The sequence below is a fragment of the Chinchilla lanigera genome, unplaced genomic scaffold, assembly GCF_000276665.1.
Source record: "Chinchilla lanigera isolate Chin_1 unplaced genomic scaffold, ChiLan1.0 scaffold00074, whole genome shotgun sequence".
Taxonomy (NCBI): domain Eukaryota; kingdom Metazoa; phylum Chordata; class Mammalia; order Rodentia; family Chinchillidae; genus Chinchilla; species Chinchilla lanigera.
In genome coordinates this window covers 4,148,431-4,162,745 of record NW_004955475.1, presented here as the reverse complement: position 1 = coordinate 4,162,745, position 14,315 = coordinate 4,148,431, and the positions used below count along the sequence as shown (strand labels likewise).

At 37.6% G+C, this 14,315-nt stretch overlaps 1 protein-coding gene across 8 annotated transcripts in view; it reads left to right on the top strand.

Moving 5' to 3' along the window:
* Nucleotides 1-14,315, top strand: part of Arhgef9 (Cdc42 guanine nucleotide exchange factor (GEF) 9) — a 193,543-nt gene that overhangs the window by 51,719 nt on the left and 127,509 nt on the right. Inside the window, exon 2 of one of the 8 annotated variants that reach the window (XM_013502876.1) lies at nucleotides 6,764-6,811. The exons of the other annotated variants lie outside the window; for them this stretch is intronic. Within the exon in view, the coding sequence (XP_013358330.1) occupies nucleotides 6,797-6,811 (15 nt within the window). The 5' untranslated portion in view covers nucleotides 6,764-6,796. The remainder of the gene's footprint in view (nucleotides 1-6,763; nucleotides 6,812-14,315) is intronic. 8 annotated transcript variants of the gene reach the window in all.

Sequence of the window (14,315 nt, the reverse complement as noted above, 5' to 3'; positions counted from 1 at the left end):
GCCTAAAATGGTTGGACACATAGATATTAAAATGATGGGAAAGAAATTGGCAACTATCATTGCATAGTTACTTTTTTTAAATGAAAGGAGCAGCTAAGTGTTTTCCTTTTAAAAAATTGGAGTGTAGGGTCCAAAAGCAATTGACATACGTCCTTCGAAAAGACTATAGGCTTGGTTTCTAATATTAGCTCTGGTACTGACTAGATTAATACTTTAAGCAACTTAATTTTTGGACCCTTAGTTTTCTTACCTGTAAAATTGAGGACTGAGCTCCTGATAGCTCTTTTGAGTCTCCAATCTTGATCACCCCTGAGTAAAAGAATCCATTATCTTTCAGGCTCTTGAGTTCTGGACAGAGTCAAAAATAAGAGCTTCAAACCCTGGCACATACTGGATGCTTTCTTCCCATCCCAATCAGTTACTTTGCCCCCCCCCCAACTTCCTCTACCTAGCCCAGACAGAAAGAATCTTCCTTTACATAAGTTCGAGTAACCTACTTGAAGTTTTCTTGTTATAAGCACAAGTACTTTTCCTGCAGACACAGACCTGGTACCATCCCTTCATGACCCTGAAGGTAGATCTGATTTGGCTTCTCTTGTGTCCTATCTGAAGCCAGAGTTTATTTATTTATTTATTTATTTATTTATTTATTTATTTTTTGAGACAGGGCCTCGCTATGCAATTCAGGCTGGGCTTGAGCTCACTTTGTAGCCCAGGCTGGTCTCGAACTCGCAACGATCCTCCTGCCTCTGCCTCCTGAGTGCTGGGATTACAGGCGTGAGCCACTGCACCAGGTTGAAGCCTGAGTTTAGATGATGTATCTCTTGGAGTCTTTAAAACAATGTCTGATTGGAAGCCAGATCATCCAGTTTGAGTCACGGGCTCACTTGGAGAGCCAGCTGTTGCTCACTGAATGCCCCTGCCCTCCATTCATCTATCATTTAATGAATATCTGCTGGGAAGCCAGGAGTGTGATAGATATTGTCAGGAGAAGCGTGGTCCATTCCTGAGTACAAAAGACTTGTGAGATGGACTAGAAACACTGTTAGGTGTCTTGGCTGTGGTTGGTTGTCCTTTCTTTTACTGTGAGCCAATAGGCAGGGAGAAGTCAATGAACCACTGGAAACTATCTTTTACCTTTTTGATGGGCTATTTAGATGGAGATTTCCTCTCTGGGTTATAATGACTCACCTAGAGACACTTACATTCTCTGTGTAAATGCATGACAAGGCCCAGAGCTTAGCTAGCCTGTATCTGGGGTGGGCATACTGAGATCTCAAGGTGGTATAAGTTGATTAAAATATACTTTTCCTTCCTATTCTCCAGACACGAGAGGTCCCAGTGCTCCTGACTAAATGTTGCTTTTATTCTCATCACCTTAGACCAGATGGCCACATTTAGATATTAGAACCCTTAGTTCCAACCTGTCTCCTTCCCTGCTCCTCCCCCCATCTACAGCTCTCCTAACATGGCATCTGTCAAATGGATAAAAAATGACTTTCCTTCTCTTTGCCTTGCCCACCCACCCTCTGGTGTTGATGAGTATAGAACTATGCATGTGGGAGGCATAGAGGACAGATTCTTCATGTAGTTTTAGCCCCCTCCTCCTACCATTCTGGAAACCTAGAGAAACCCTACCCCCACCAAGCCTAGGAAACTCCAAGGCTAGGCTTCAAGTCGTAGTCCAGGAAAAATGAAGGCTTTCAGGATTGGTCCCAGTGGAATCACACACAAAAAAATCAAGAACTCAGGTATAGATGTCAGGGGAGGTCTAGATTACCTCTGGGACTTGAGGCTTTTGAGCTCCCCTGCTTTTCCTCTAGGTTTGTCCTGATCTGCTCTTACCGGGGAATGAAGGCAGCAAGAGACCTCAGTTGGTAACTGGAGCTTTAGTACCCAGACCAAGGGCATGATGCCCTGGGCAGGAACATTTTGGGTATAGAGATCAGTCTTGCTCAACATTCAGGAAAGGGTTGGAGATAACCTTCAGTTTTTTATGGCATACTTTTTACTCAGTAGCTCATGGAGAGGGCATTGCTGAGTCTGCTGTTATTGTTGTTGTACTAATAATTTGTCTCTTAGAATATGGCCACCTTAAGTAGACTACATATAACTGTAGGAAATAGAGTATAGATTACAGATGATGGCAGGGGCATTATTAATGCTGAGGGGTAGGGATGAAGGAGGAGAAGGGAAAATATACATAGCTTCTATAGGCTGGTTAGCAAAATTCTCTTTCATTCCTTATTCTTCCTGGAACCTTGTGAGGAGAAACATGGTGGTGGAGTTTGCAAGATTCTAGTTTCTTGTGACTGGTCCAGTGCAGTAAGTGACAGGTCCAATTCTTGCTATACACTCTTAGCCCCAGAAAGTTTAAGACAATTGGTTTCAATAGAAGGGATGACATCACAGGGGCTGCTTGTTAAGACTCTTGGGGTTATTCTGATCTTTAATGTATTTGTCTTTTAGTGCCTGACTTATATGTTAGAGGTGCTTGAGAGATTTCAGACAGTCCCAGAACAACGTGACAGTAACTCTTGTCGAAAATGTTTTGAATATATAAACTAATGTTTATCAGTTGGGAGTTGCTGTCGTGTGGGAGACTTCTCCAGTCAAGAGGCTAATAACCTGTAGTCCATAAGCTTACCTTTCTCATATGTGAGATCCTTGCACCATTTGGCTATACTTTTAAAAAAAATTTATTTTATTAGTACATATTTGTAATATATGAATTTTGCATACATTTTAGGGAATATGCACATATGGGAAATACAAAAGAATCAAGATATTTCTCACATCTTGATTCTTTTGTGTTTTCTTTTCCCTCCCCACTTACTGCTTCCTGCCCTCTCTAGAACCCCTTCCCCCATTTTCGTTGTTACTCTTATTATTTTTAGTACATGTTTATGACATAAAATGAACACTGAGCGAACTGATGCCTACGACTCAGATAGCCAAACTAGAAAAAAATGATTATGTCATGAAAAAGAGATATTTGAATACTTCCTTTCAGCACATCTCGGGCTATCAATTGAGTGCATTAATTATTCTGCTCAAAAAGAAAATTACTTAAGTTATGAGAGACAGCAACACTCAGATTGAGCTGGAACCAATCACATATCAACTGTTAAGTCCTGGAGAAAATCAATAGCAACCTTTGTAATTCTTTTCATACTTATAATGGAATTTTTCGTGCTTGGCATCTCAGCTCCTTTCTCTGGTGACCATATTACGTAAACAGTTGTTCTGACCATATAGAATGTTCTGCAACCTGACAGAGATGGTAGCTCTGTTACTCTAATCTTCCTTAGAACTTTCCTGTTTTTAGAGCTCATGTTGTAGAACTTAGTAGAGCTTAAAAACAGTGCTGTTCATTATGGGTTAACAATATGCTTTATGTATATCATTCACAAGTACACACTCTGATTATTTGGAGAATTGCACTTTTGTCTATAACTTCAACTTCTCCAAGTTGTTATTTTCTTCTTACTCTAAGTAAAAATACTGAAAGAAGTTCAGGGAGAGAGGATATAGATTGGATTCACAAGGAAAGGTAGATGGGCTAAAATCACATAAGTAGGAAGAAACAACTGGACTCCAGTGTTTCTACAGTTAGGCTTTGGCTAAAGGTATGATTGAATCAGAGGTGCAGTAATGGGATTACATGTGCCTGTTTTGGTTTGACCAAAATGGAAGATCTAGGCTGGAGGTATAGTACAGTGGTAGAGAGCTTGTCTAGCATGTGTGAAGCTCTGTTTTTTCTTTCCAGCACCAAACACACACACACACACACACACACAGGAAGAGGAGGAGGAAGATGTGCTTGCTTACTTAGAGGTGGTATGGGTTATATTTAGAGATGGGACTAGATTAAGAAGAGTTTTGGGATGGTGGAGAGTTATTAAAATATCTTAAACACAGAGAGTGACACCAGCAGAAGTTTTCTGAGAAATGCATTATTAAGGGGCATCTTTTTTCTTTTTTTTTTCTAAAGAGAAAAAAATAACAAAATAGCAACAATGAAGACAAAAACAAAACAACATAAAAACAATAAAATGATATAGGATTTCATAACAAGATGATAGGATTTAACAATGGTTGTTATATTACATGTTGTTTTTTTCTTCTTCTTCTGTTGTTTTTTTTTTTTTTTTTTTGTACCAGCAATTGAACTCAGGATCTTATGCTTGCCAGGCAGGTGCTTCTGTCACTCAGCTATATCCCTTGCCCAATATATTACATATTGTTGTCTTCAACAAAGTTGCATCTTAAAGAAGAGAGAGACATGTAGGGGGCAGGAAGGCCACTTGGGAGATAACTTGAGGTGATGAGGATCAGTGGAAGGGAAGAGAAAGGGTTATATCTGAGGGAGAAACAGGAAGAAATACTTTCAGTAAAGTCTTCTGAAATGGGAAAAATTATGAAGGGGAGCATGCTGGAGTCATATGATTAATTTTGTATATGTTTTATTAAAGGTAACAGGTAGTTGGAAGTATGCGACTGGAGGCAAATGAGGGCTAAAGTCATAGGAAAGATGATTTCTCTTTATAACTAAGTGTAGAGAACAAAGGGCTAAAGGGGCAGTCAAGGGCTAAAGTGGAAAACCCATTCTTCAGTGTGTTATCAGCAGTGTATGTGTTATCTTTATGAAGGGACTAGCCACCTCCAATTGCTTATTTCCTCAGCAGAGAATAAAAACATCCTATCAAGCACAAAAGAAAGAGAAAAAAAATAAGCTGCATTAATGTAATCTCTGCCCTTTATAGGGTTGAAATATTAGCCTCAATAGAATTATGCAACCAGAGAACACTTGGTAGGTCATGTAAGTGGTTTTAATATGACACTTGACTCATAAAGAAATAGGCTGAGGCAGGGAAAGGGACTTGTCCAAGGTCATTCAATGAGTTACTGGGAGAACTTCTTCCAGTAGTCAATTGGAGCCTTTGCTTTCCACCATTATGCCTCCTAGCTATTGTTGAAACAGCCTGCGTCACACTTTTCCAGAAATGGAGGATGGTTATGCCATCCACACTTTTGACAAGATAGTCAGAGTCTACTTACAAGGCTGTATTAAAAGTATATATGGCTGCTTTGGAAGAGAATATTAAATTCCAGCTTGTTTTAGATATGTTTAAAGGGAACAAAGAAAAGGAATTTTGCTTTTGTTCATGTTAGCTATTGAGCAGGAAGTCATTCTATGAAAAAAGAGGCAGATGTCAAACTCAGAAAACCTCAGAGAAGTAAATTAGGCTCATATTCCTCCTTTTCCTTCTGTGCTTCTTAGAAGGCAAGCCCAGCTCAGCTATCTTGTGACAACTGGCAGTTTGCTATTCTTTGCAACACATAGTGGTTCAGTTTTGGGGAAAAAATCCCCCTTCTCCTTATTGATTATCAAATAAATATATCTAGTGACCACTCAGGCTAATTAAGTATCTGTTTGTGGGTTGGTACTTTTCAGATAGTGGGCAAGAGCAAGAAGAGCAGGACAAGTGGTATAGCTCTAGAAAACCAATTGAGGATTGAAATCCCAGTTATTTTGTTTGTTGTGTTTTCACAGTCTGCTACTGAGTGTGCTCATCACCTGACCCCCAAATATTCTAAAACACACACCAACAGTTGCAGAAGGCCTTGAAAATAGGCTGGGAGTACTAGAAGCCCAGAGTTCAGTGTACATGATGGCATCTTAGTCCCAGGGGAGAACGCAATAGGAGGAGATGAAAGGGTAGAACTGAGACTAGGAAAATTATCTAGGGCAGTGGTGGTGAACCTATAGCACAGATGCTATAGCAGGCTGTATCATTGAAAGCTCTAAAAGGCCTGCTATCACTTATCTAGGGCAATTGGTTCTCCCAAACATGCTCTCTCGACCATCAACATTAGTTGAGACCTGTTAAGATCTTGAGCCCTAGTTCAGAGCTACCAATTGAAAACCCTGGGACTAGAAAGGTCTTTCAATAAGCTCTCTAGGTCAGTGATGACAAACATTTAGAGACCAAGTACCCAAACCCTACTTATTTATCACAAAGTATCAACACTGCAATTAAACCTGAGCATCTGGTGCTTACCTGCTGAGGTGACTTGGCTCTCAGGTTGACACAGAGGGCTCTGTGTGCCTGCTGCAGCACATGTAACATATGTTCAGCACCAGTCCTCTAAGTCATTACAGGGTGGGCTCATCTAACTGTCTGCCTTCTTAGACACACTGTGCACAATTGGCAGAAGCAAAACAATATAGGAAGGCTGACTTGAGATTGAAATCTGCTCCAGTACGCACTAACTGGGTGACTCTGGGCTGCTCGTTTAACTTCAGAGGTTATCTTCAGAAGCAATGGGAATGTTAATCGCTTACTTCAGAGAACTGTCGAGATTTAGATCATAAAGGAAGCTCCCAACTCTTGCTTAGCATGTATTTTTAGTACATTTATCTTCCCCATTCCTCTTCTTACTTCTTTTCTTCTTTTCCTCCTTTTCTTCTTTTGTCTGCTCCATCCAAGAACCCATTGCCCGTTCATTCCGAGTTACCTGTAGACACATTCCTTGTTGTTTTCAGAGAGCAGTCTTAGATTTGGAAATTTCCAGTGCCCCAAGGTTATTGTGATTATATTGTCAGGTTAAAAATCAGGGTTTATGGTTACGATAACAAATGTATATATTTGTGGGGTAAAATATTTAAAATTAGGATTCTTTTGGGAAATCTGGATAAAAAGGAATATTATCCTATTCTGTTTTAAGCATGATATAACCCTTTCTTATTTATACCCAGAAGTACCTTTCATGTGGGACCGAGAAACACTGTATGCCCCACTCTTTGGTAAGTCTGAGTAAGAGACAATATATATTCGGTTCTGCCTCCTAACTGCCCTGGTGGTTGGAAGTTATTGTGCTAGAAGTCACAATAGTGTTGTCCCACTGCCCAGAGATATTTGTGTAACTTGCTAGAGTAACCAAGCACCAACTCTGGGCTTTATGTTGGGCCTGTAGGATGAGGATTAGGGACAGGTGGGAATTACGGCCTTTGGTGGTAAGAGGGACATAAATCAGATTGGGAACAGAAAATTTAACCCTCACTATATCCACTTTCCAAAGACCTTTTCTTGCTTTTCTTTCTGTAGCTCTGTACCATTTGATAATATTGATCAGCCCCTACTGCTCAAGACTGTCGTCCTTGACTTCTGTGAGATTGTAGTCGTTGATGTGCTAATCATGTGCTGATAACTCCATTTAGGTTTGGTTCTCTGTCTCTTCTTCTGTGCCTCACCTATTATCACAATTTCTGAAGGTATGTGACCTTTTTTCTTAGCTATTTCTTACAGGAAAATCTTCCTTATAATTTCTCCTGAGCCACTGACTCACAAACCTATTTATGTCTATCTTCCTTTACCTCACTTGAACTTTAAACCTACTTGTTTGTCCCGTTGATTCCCCGCATTTAATACTTTCAAGAGCACAAATCTGTAATCTCTTTTCAAAGTCACATTTTCTCCTAATATGCCCTTACACTTTAATGACCACATGTAAGACTCATTCTTTCTCCTCAAAATAAAATTTGACTTCGTCCTTTTCCTCAAACTGGATTCAAGACCATTTATACATGACTCCAGTCCATATTTGCAGCTGTTCCTGCATTTTGCTTTCTCAAGCTTACCCTCTTCAAACTTCAGTAGTTCACCATTGTCTTCTCTTCTCAAATTTTATTTAATCTCATCGTTTGTGTCAACTACCCTTCCATTCCCTTCTGTATCTGTTGCAATCCTATCATTTTTAAAATTCTATCTTTAGTGCCCTACAAAACCTTCCTAGAACCCAACAACCATTTATAATCCTTCCTTTCTTTGATGTCTTATATTCATAGACCAGCATATGCCAAACACTACTAAGCACAGTGCAGCTGACATCTCAGCTTACTCTATCTACAACTCTGCCTATGAGGCAAATAGTATTCCATTTTGTAGATGAAGAGACTGAGACCTAAGGCTATGCAGTTTGAAAGTCTTGTTTTTGGCTTTTGAAAAATTTACTCTTCCATGTCCTTATTATATACTAACAGTTGTACTAACAGTTTGTCTCTTTGACTCTTCCAGTCCTCACCTCCTTTTGCCACTGCTACTCTTTAAAGTAACTAAACCCAGAATTGAAAATAGGGTTACCTGATCCTAGCTTGCTTTGCATACTGCTTGAACCACATTTGCTATTGGTTGGTGCCTGGAGACCCTGTAATCTTCAGATAAGGACCAAAGTTCAATCATAGTGAGCAGGTCCTTTCACATGATGAATGTTTGATGGAAGTGAATGAGCAAAGTACTCATGTGCGACAATCTTGTAGTAAGTTAAATTTTGATTCTGTACACGAAAGAAAGACCTAGAATCAGTGTTCTTCCCAAATTCAGTTAACTTATTAAAAACAACTCAGATGATTAGAGGGAAACATCTTTTTGCTCCCTCTAGTGTTAGTGATAGAAGAGCACAGCAGGCTTGTACAGCTGCCACTGTCTCCTGGATTAGTCCTCACACATTTGCACACACACACACACACACACACACACACCTGCCAGCTTTTGGTTCTATATTTTACAGTTCATGAGACAAGTGAGAGTATAGAATTATCTTCATATTATATGGAAGAAACTGAGACTCAGAGACAGGATATGTAAAAGCAGAATCTCTAGAGACAGATTATGCCTACATTTGTATTATGGCTTCAATAGTTAGGTGCTATGTGAATTTGGCTAAATGATTCCACCTCTCTGATATGCAATTTCTTCATTTTTAAAAATAGGAATAATAAAACTTGGGTATCCCTGTCCAAAACGCTTGAGACCAGAAGTATTTCACATTTCAGATTTTTAGATTTTGAAATATGTCTGAGTTAAATTTCTCTCTGGTGAGACAAAACACCAGATACCACAAATTAAAAGAGAAAGTTTTATCTTGGTTCATAGTTTGTAGAGGTTTCAGTCCATAGTTGGCTAGCTCCAAGGAAGGGTGGCATGGCAAAAAGGAATCACATTGTAGAAAGGTTTCATGGTATGGCAGGCAAAAAACAACAGAGAAGCAAGCAGCAGCCTGCCCTCCTTCTGTCTCTTTTATCCCATTGGGGCTACAAGCCTTGTGAGTGGTGCCACCCACAGCCATAGTGGCATTTCTGTCTACACCCAGAATCACACTAAACCAATCAGTGAACTAATCCAGGTATCATACTCTTAATCCACATTTGCATACCCTAGATCCAGTAATGTCTGAAAGGCCCTATCTATTAGTGCATGAGACTTTGGAGGGTGTCTAGATACACAGCATAGCAAAATATTTATACAAATTATATGGTTTATCCAAAATACAAAAATCTAAATTATGAAATTTTAGTTTTGGATTTTAGAGTATTTCAGATTTCAGATATTTGGATTAAAGATATTCAACCTGTAACTGTTTCCTTGAAGGGCTTCTATAAGACATAAATGAGTAAATGTGTATCAAGTGTTTAGAACAGTATCTGACACATAACAAATGCTGTATATTAGCTAAAATCATCTTTACTGTTACACGACTAGTAAACAGTAGAGCAAGGTCTTAAATCCAGGTGTTCTTTATTTTTATCTTCCCTCTCTGTGCTGTTTTGTTAGGAAAAAGTAACGAAAATACTGGTCCAGGAGACTGGCCATCTGGTAAGTGTAGGCAAATCACTTTTGTTATATTATACCTGATCTCTAAATACTTGACAGTGACAATCTTTAAAGTTATATCCAATTCTGAAAGTCATATATTCTAAATAGACCCTGACAACAAGCCTACCAGTTGATTAGTTAGTTTATGAGCACTAGGTTTTGGATAGACCTTATCTAGGGTGTAGCTGGTCCTTGTGACCTGGGGGCCCAAGCACATTAGCTGGATTAAATGGGAAAAATATTGAGGTATCTTCTATAAAAAACCATGGACTTCGTAAAAAGAATACTACAGAGTATAGAGTACAGCAAATAGAATCAGCCAGACGTAGGCCTGAGAATACTAAAATAGCATTACAGGTAGTTCCTGAGCAGAAAATCAGTACTCTTTTGACCCTCAATCAAAAGTCATAAATAAAACTTTAAACCATGAGCCCTCATGGTCCTCTAGGTTGGGGCTGTATATGCTTGTCTACCTCCAGCAACACCCGGTTGGGATTCATTTTTGGCAGGAGAGGGGGAAATTTACCTATAAAAATTTATTTTATTGAGGCCAGTAACCAGTAAATGTCTTTCCTCACTGAGGCCAGAGCAAGAATTTAACTCATTTGAAAGAAAGAAAGAAAGAAAGTTGAACATAAAAATGACTCTATTCAGAGATAGTAACCAATGGCTTTCTAAATCTTGTTCAGGGTTCCTTAAGACTCGAAGACATCTTTCTCTTTGTGGAGATATATGAGTCTACTATAGCTAATAAGTAGACATTAGTAGTGCATTTTGTTTTTTTTTTAGAGATTTTTTTTAGTACAAATTTGCCATATATAGTAATTACATTCATCATATGGAATTTGTATTTGTCTTAATGTCTTAATTTTTCCCCATTTCTCTCCCATCCTTTCATCTTTTTCTCCTCCCCATTTACAAAAGCTTTTTTTTTTTTTTTTTCAGTTTTTCCCTTCCATTTTCTATTTAAATCCCTTTTTGCCTTCCACATTCACCCTCCCTTGTGCTCCATCTGGTTTGAAAATGTTGTTTCTATTTCCCTATATCTATCCTTCATTTTGTTCCTTACATATCCTTTGGGTTTTTCAGACAAGAAAAACAATGGAATATTTAAACTTGTGTGTCTGATTTGTTCCACTTAACATTATGGTCTTGAGGTAGATCCATTTACCTAAAAAATGACTCATATTTGTCCCTTTTTATGGCACAGTAGTACTGCACTGTATACAAAAACCACATTTTTTGTCCATTTATCTGGTGATGGGCATATGGGCTGCTTCTAAGATTTAGTTATTATAGACTCTACTGCTATAAAAGTGGATATGATTATCACTGAAGTATGAAGCTTTTAATTCTTTTGGGAAGATACCAAGAAGAGGCACACCTAGGTGAAATGGAACCTCTATATAATTTTTTTGAGGAATCTTCATACTGATTGTCATAGTGGCTTTATCAATTTACACTCCCTACAGAAATGGAGTAAGGTTCCTTTTTTCCCACAGCCTTGCCAGCATTTGTTATTGGTTGATTTCTTGATGATAGCCATTCTTTCTGGAGTGGGATGGACTCTTAGTGTTGTTTTAATTTGCATTTCTTGGATGACCAGTGATGTTCCAAATTTTTTCATATATTTGTTGGCTGTTTGTATTTCTTCATTTGAGACATGTCTATTCATTCTAGGTGTCCATTTTGGGGTTGTTTCTTTAAATTTGGTGATCTGATTTTTTTGAAATCTTTATGCATTCTAGATATTAATCTTTGAGGAATAGCTGGTAAATTGTTTTTTCTATTCTGTGGGTTGTCCCTTCGCTCTGTAGTTTCTGTTCCTGTGCAAAAATTTTTAATATGACATTATCCCAGTTGTTGATATGTTGTAATAGCTCCTGTGCAATCAGGGTTTTGTTCATAAAATCTTTGCCTACACCTATGTCTTCAAGAGTTTTACTTATTCTATCTCCCAAAAGATTGTGTTTCTATTTTTATAGTTAGATCTTTGATCCATTTGGATTTTAGTTCAGTGCATGGTGAGAGATATGGGTCTAAGTTCAATCTTTAGCATGTGGAAAGCCAGTTTTCCCAGTACCATTTATTAAAGAGGCTATCTTTTTTGTTGTGAGTGTTTGGCTCCTTTCTCAGAGGTAAGGTAGCTGATTTTAATACTGTGCTGTTTTTGTTAATGGTAGCTTTGTAGTATAATTTGACATCATGTTTGGCTTCTTTCTCAAAGGTAGGGTAGGTGGTTTTAGTACTATGCTGTTTTTGTTCATGGTAGCTTTGTAGTATAATTTCAAGTCAGGGATCGTGATGCCTCCAGCCTTTCCTTTACTGCTCAGAATTTGTTTTGTGGTTGTAACTCTCCTTTGGTTCCACATAAATTTTAAGATTGATTTTTCTAGTTCTGTGGGGTATGCTGTTGGTATTTTGATCGGGATCCCATGAAATCTGTGTAACAGTGTTGAAAGTATGGCCATTTGCACTATGTTGGTTCTGCCCATCCAAAAACTGGATATATCTTTCCATTTTCCGATATCTTCTTCAATTTCCTTTTATATTGTACTGTAGTTTTCAATGTATAGGTCTTTCACTGCCTTTCTTAGATTGATTCCTAAGTATTTCATTTTTCTCAGTGACGTTTTGAAAGGTATTGTTTCCCTGTTTTTTTTTTGCTCAGTGAGTTTATTGTTTGTATACAGGAATGATACTGATTTTTGAGTGTTGATTTTGTATTCTGCTATGCTACTAAATTTGGTTTTTAATTCTAGGAGGCTTTTGGTGGAGTTTTGGGGGTCTTCCATATAGAGTATTATGTCATCTGCAAGTAATGATAATTTAACTTCTTCCTTGTGCAAATGTATTACTTTTATTTCTTTCACTTGTGTAGTTGCTCTGGCTAATATTTTCAGAACTGTGTTAAACTGGAGTGGTGATAGTTGGCATCCCTTTTTGTGTTCCTGATTTTAGAGTGAAAGTTTTCAGTTTTTGACCATTCAGTATGATTTTGGTTATTGCTTTGGTTATTGTTAGAGATGGCTTTTCCCAGATTGAGATAAAAATCTTCTATTCCAACTTTCTGTAGGTTTATTATTATTATTATTATTTTTTTTATCATGAATGGGTGTTGGATTTTGCCAAATTTTTTTCTGTATGTATTTAGATGATCATGTGCTTTTTGTCCTTGTTTCTGTTAATGTGGTGTATTACCTTTATTTATTTGTGTACATTGAGCCATCCCTGCATCCTTGGGATGAATTCTTGGTTATAGTGTGTTATCGGTTTGATGACTTGCTAAGTTCTGTTTGCCAGTATCTTCTTGAGGATTTTTGCATCTATGTTCATTAAGCAGATTGGCCTGTACTTCTCTTTTTTTGTTTGTATCCTTCTCTGATTTTGATATTAGGGTAATACTTGTTTCCAGCAATGACTTTGGGAATTTTGCTTCCCTTTCAGTTTTGTTTCTTTGAAGAGTTTGAGGAGTAGTGGCATTAGATCATCTTAAAATTCTTGTAGTATTCAATAGTTAATCCATCAGGACCTGGATTTTTCTTTTCTGGAAGTTATTTTTATTACATCTTCAATTTCCTTGACAATTGGATTACTTACAATTTTATGTGTTCTTGATTCAAGTTTGGTAATTCCCATGTGTCTAGGAATCAGTTCATTTTTTCTGTGTTTTCCATCTTATTAAAGTACAGCTTCTCAAAATAGATCCTGATAATCTTCTAGAATTCTGCAGGATCCATTTTGCTTGTTTCCTTTTCATTCCTAATTGGGTGGATTTGTGAGTTTTTTATACATATGGCTAAAGGTCTATTGTGCTTAATATTTCAAAGAACCAACTCCTCCGTTAATTGATGTTTGTATTGTTTTAAAGTCTCAATTGCATTAATTTCTGCTCTGATATTTGTAATTTTCTTCCTCATACATGCTTTGGTTTTAACTTGGTCTTTTACTAGAACTTTGAGCTTCAAACTTAGGCTATTTGAGCTAACTCTGTTTTTTTGATGTAGGCGTTTAGCACTATCATTTTTCACATAGGACTGCTTTCATTTCATCCCATAAGTTCCAGTATTCTCATATTGGCATTACTGTGTTGTTGTAGAAATTGTCCAATCTCTCCTTTACTTTCATCTGTAATCCAACGGTTGTGCAAGAGGGTATTATTTAACTTTCATGTTTTTATGTATATTTTTGTGGATTCTTTTGCCATTTTCTCCCATTTCATTGCAGAATGATCTGATAATATGCATGGGATAATTTCAATTTCTTTACATTTATTGAAGCATATTTTATGAGGTAGTATGTTGTCTATTTTGGAGAATGTCCTGTGTGCTCCTGAGAAGAATGTGTATTCTGTTGTAGGGTGGAACATTCTGTAGATATCTACTAAGTGCATTTGTTCAAAGATTTAGTTCAGCTCTGATAGTTCTTTGTTGATATCTAGTTGATACGTCTATTTGTGACAGTGGGGTATTAAGGTCCCCCAATATAATTGTATTAATGCTCATCTTATTTTTCTTTTTTTAATTTTAAAAATAAAAGGAGGAAAACATTAACAGACAGACAACCTTTTACAAAATAGCAAAAGAACAGTACAGACAATACAGAGTTACAAACAAAGTGGTAGGAAATTAACAATGCTTGTTGTATTACATATTG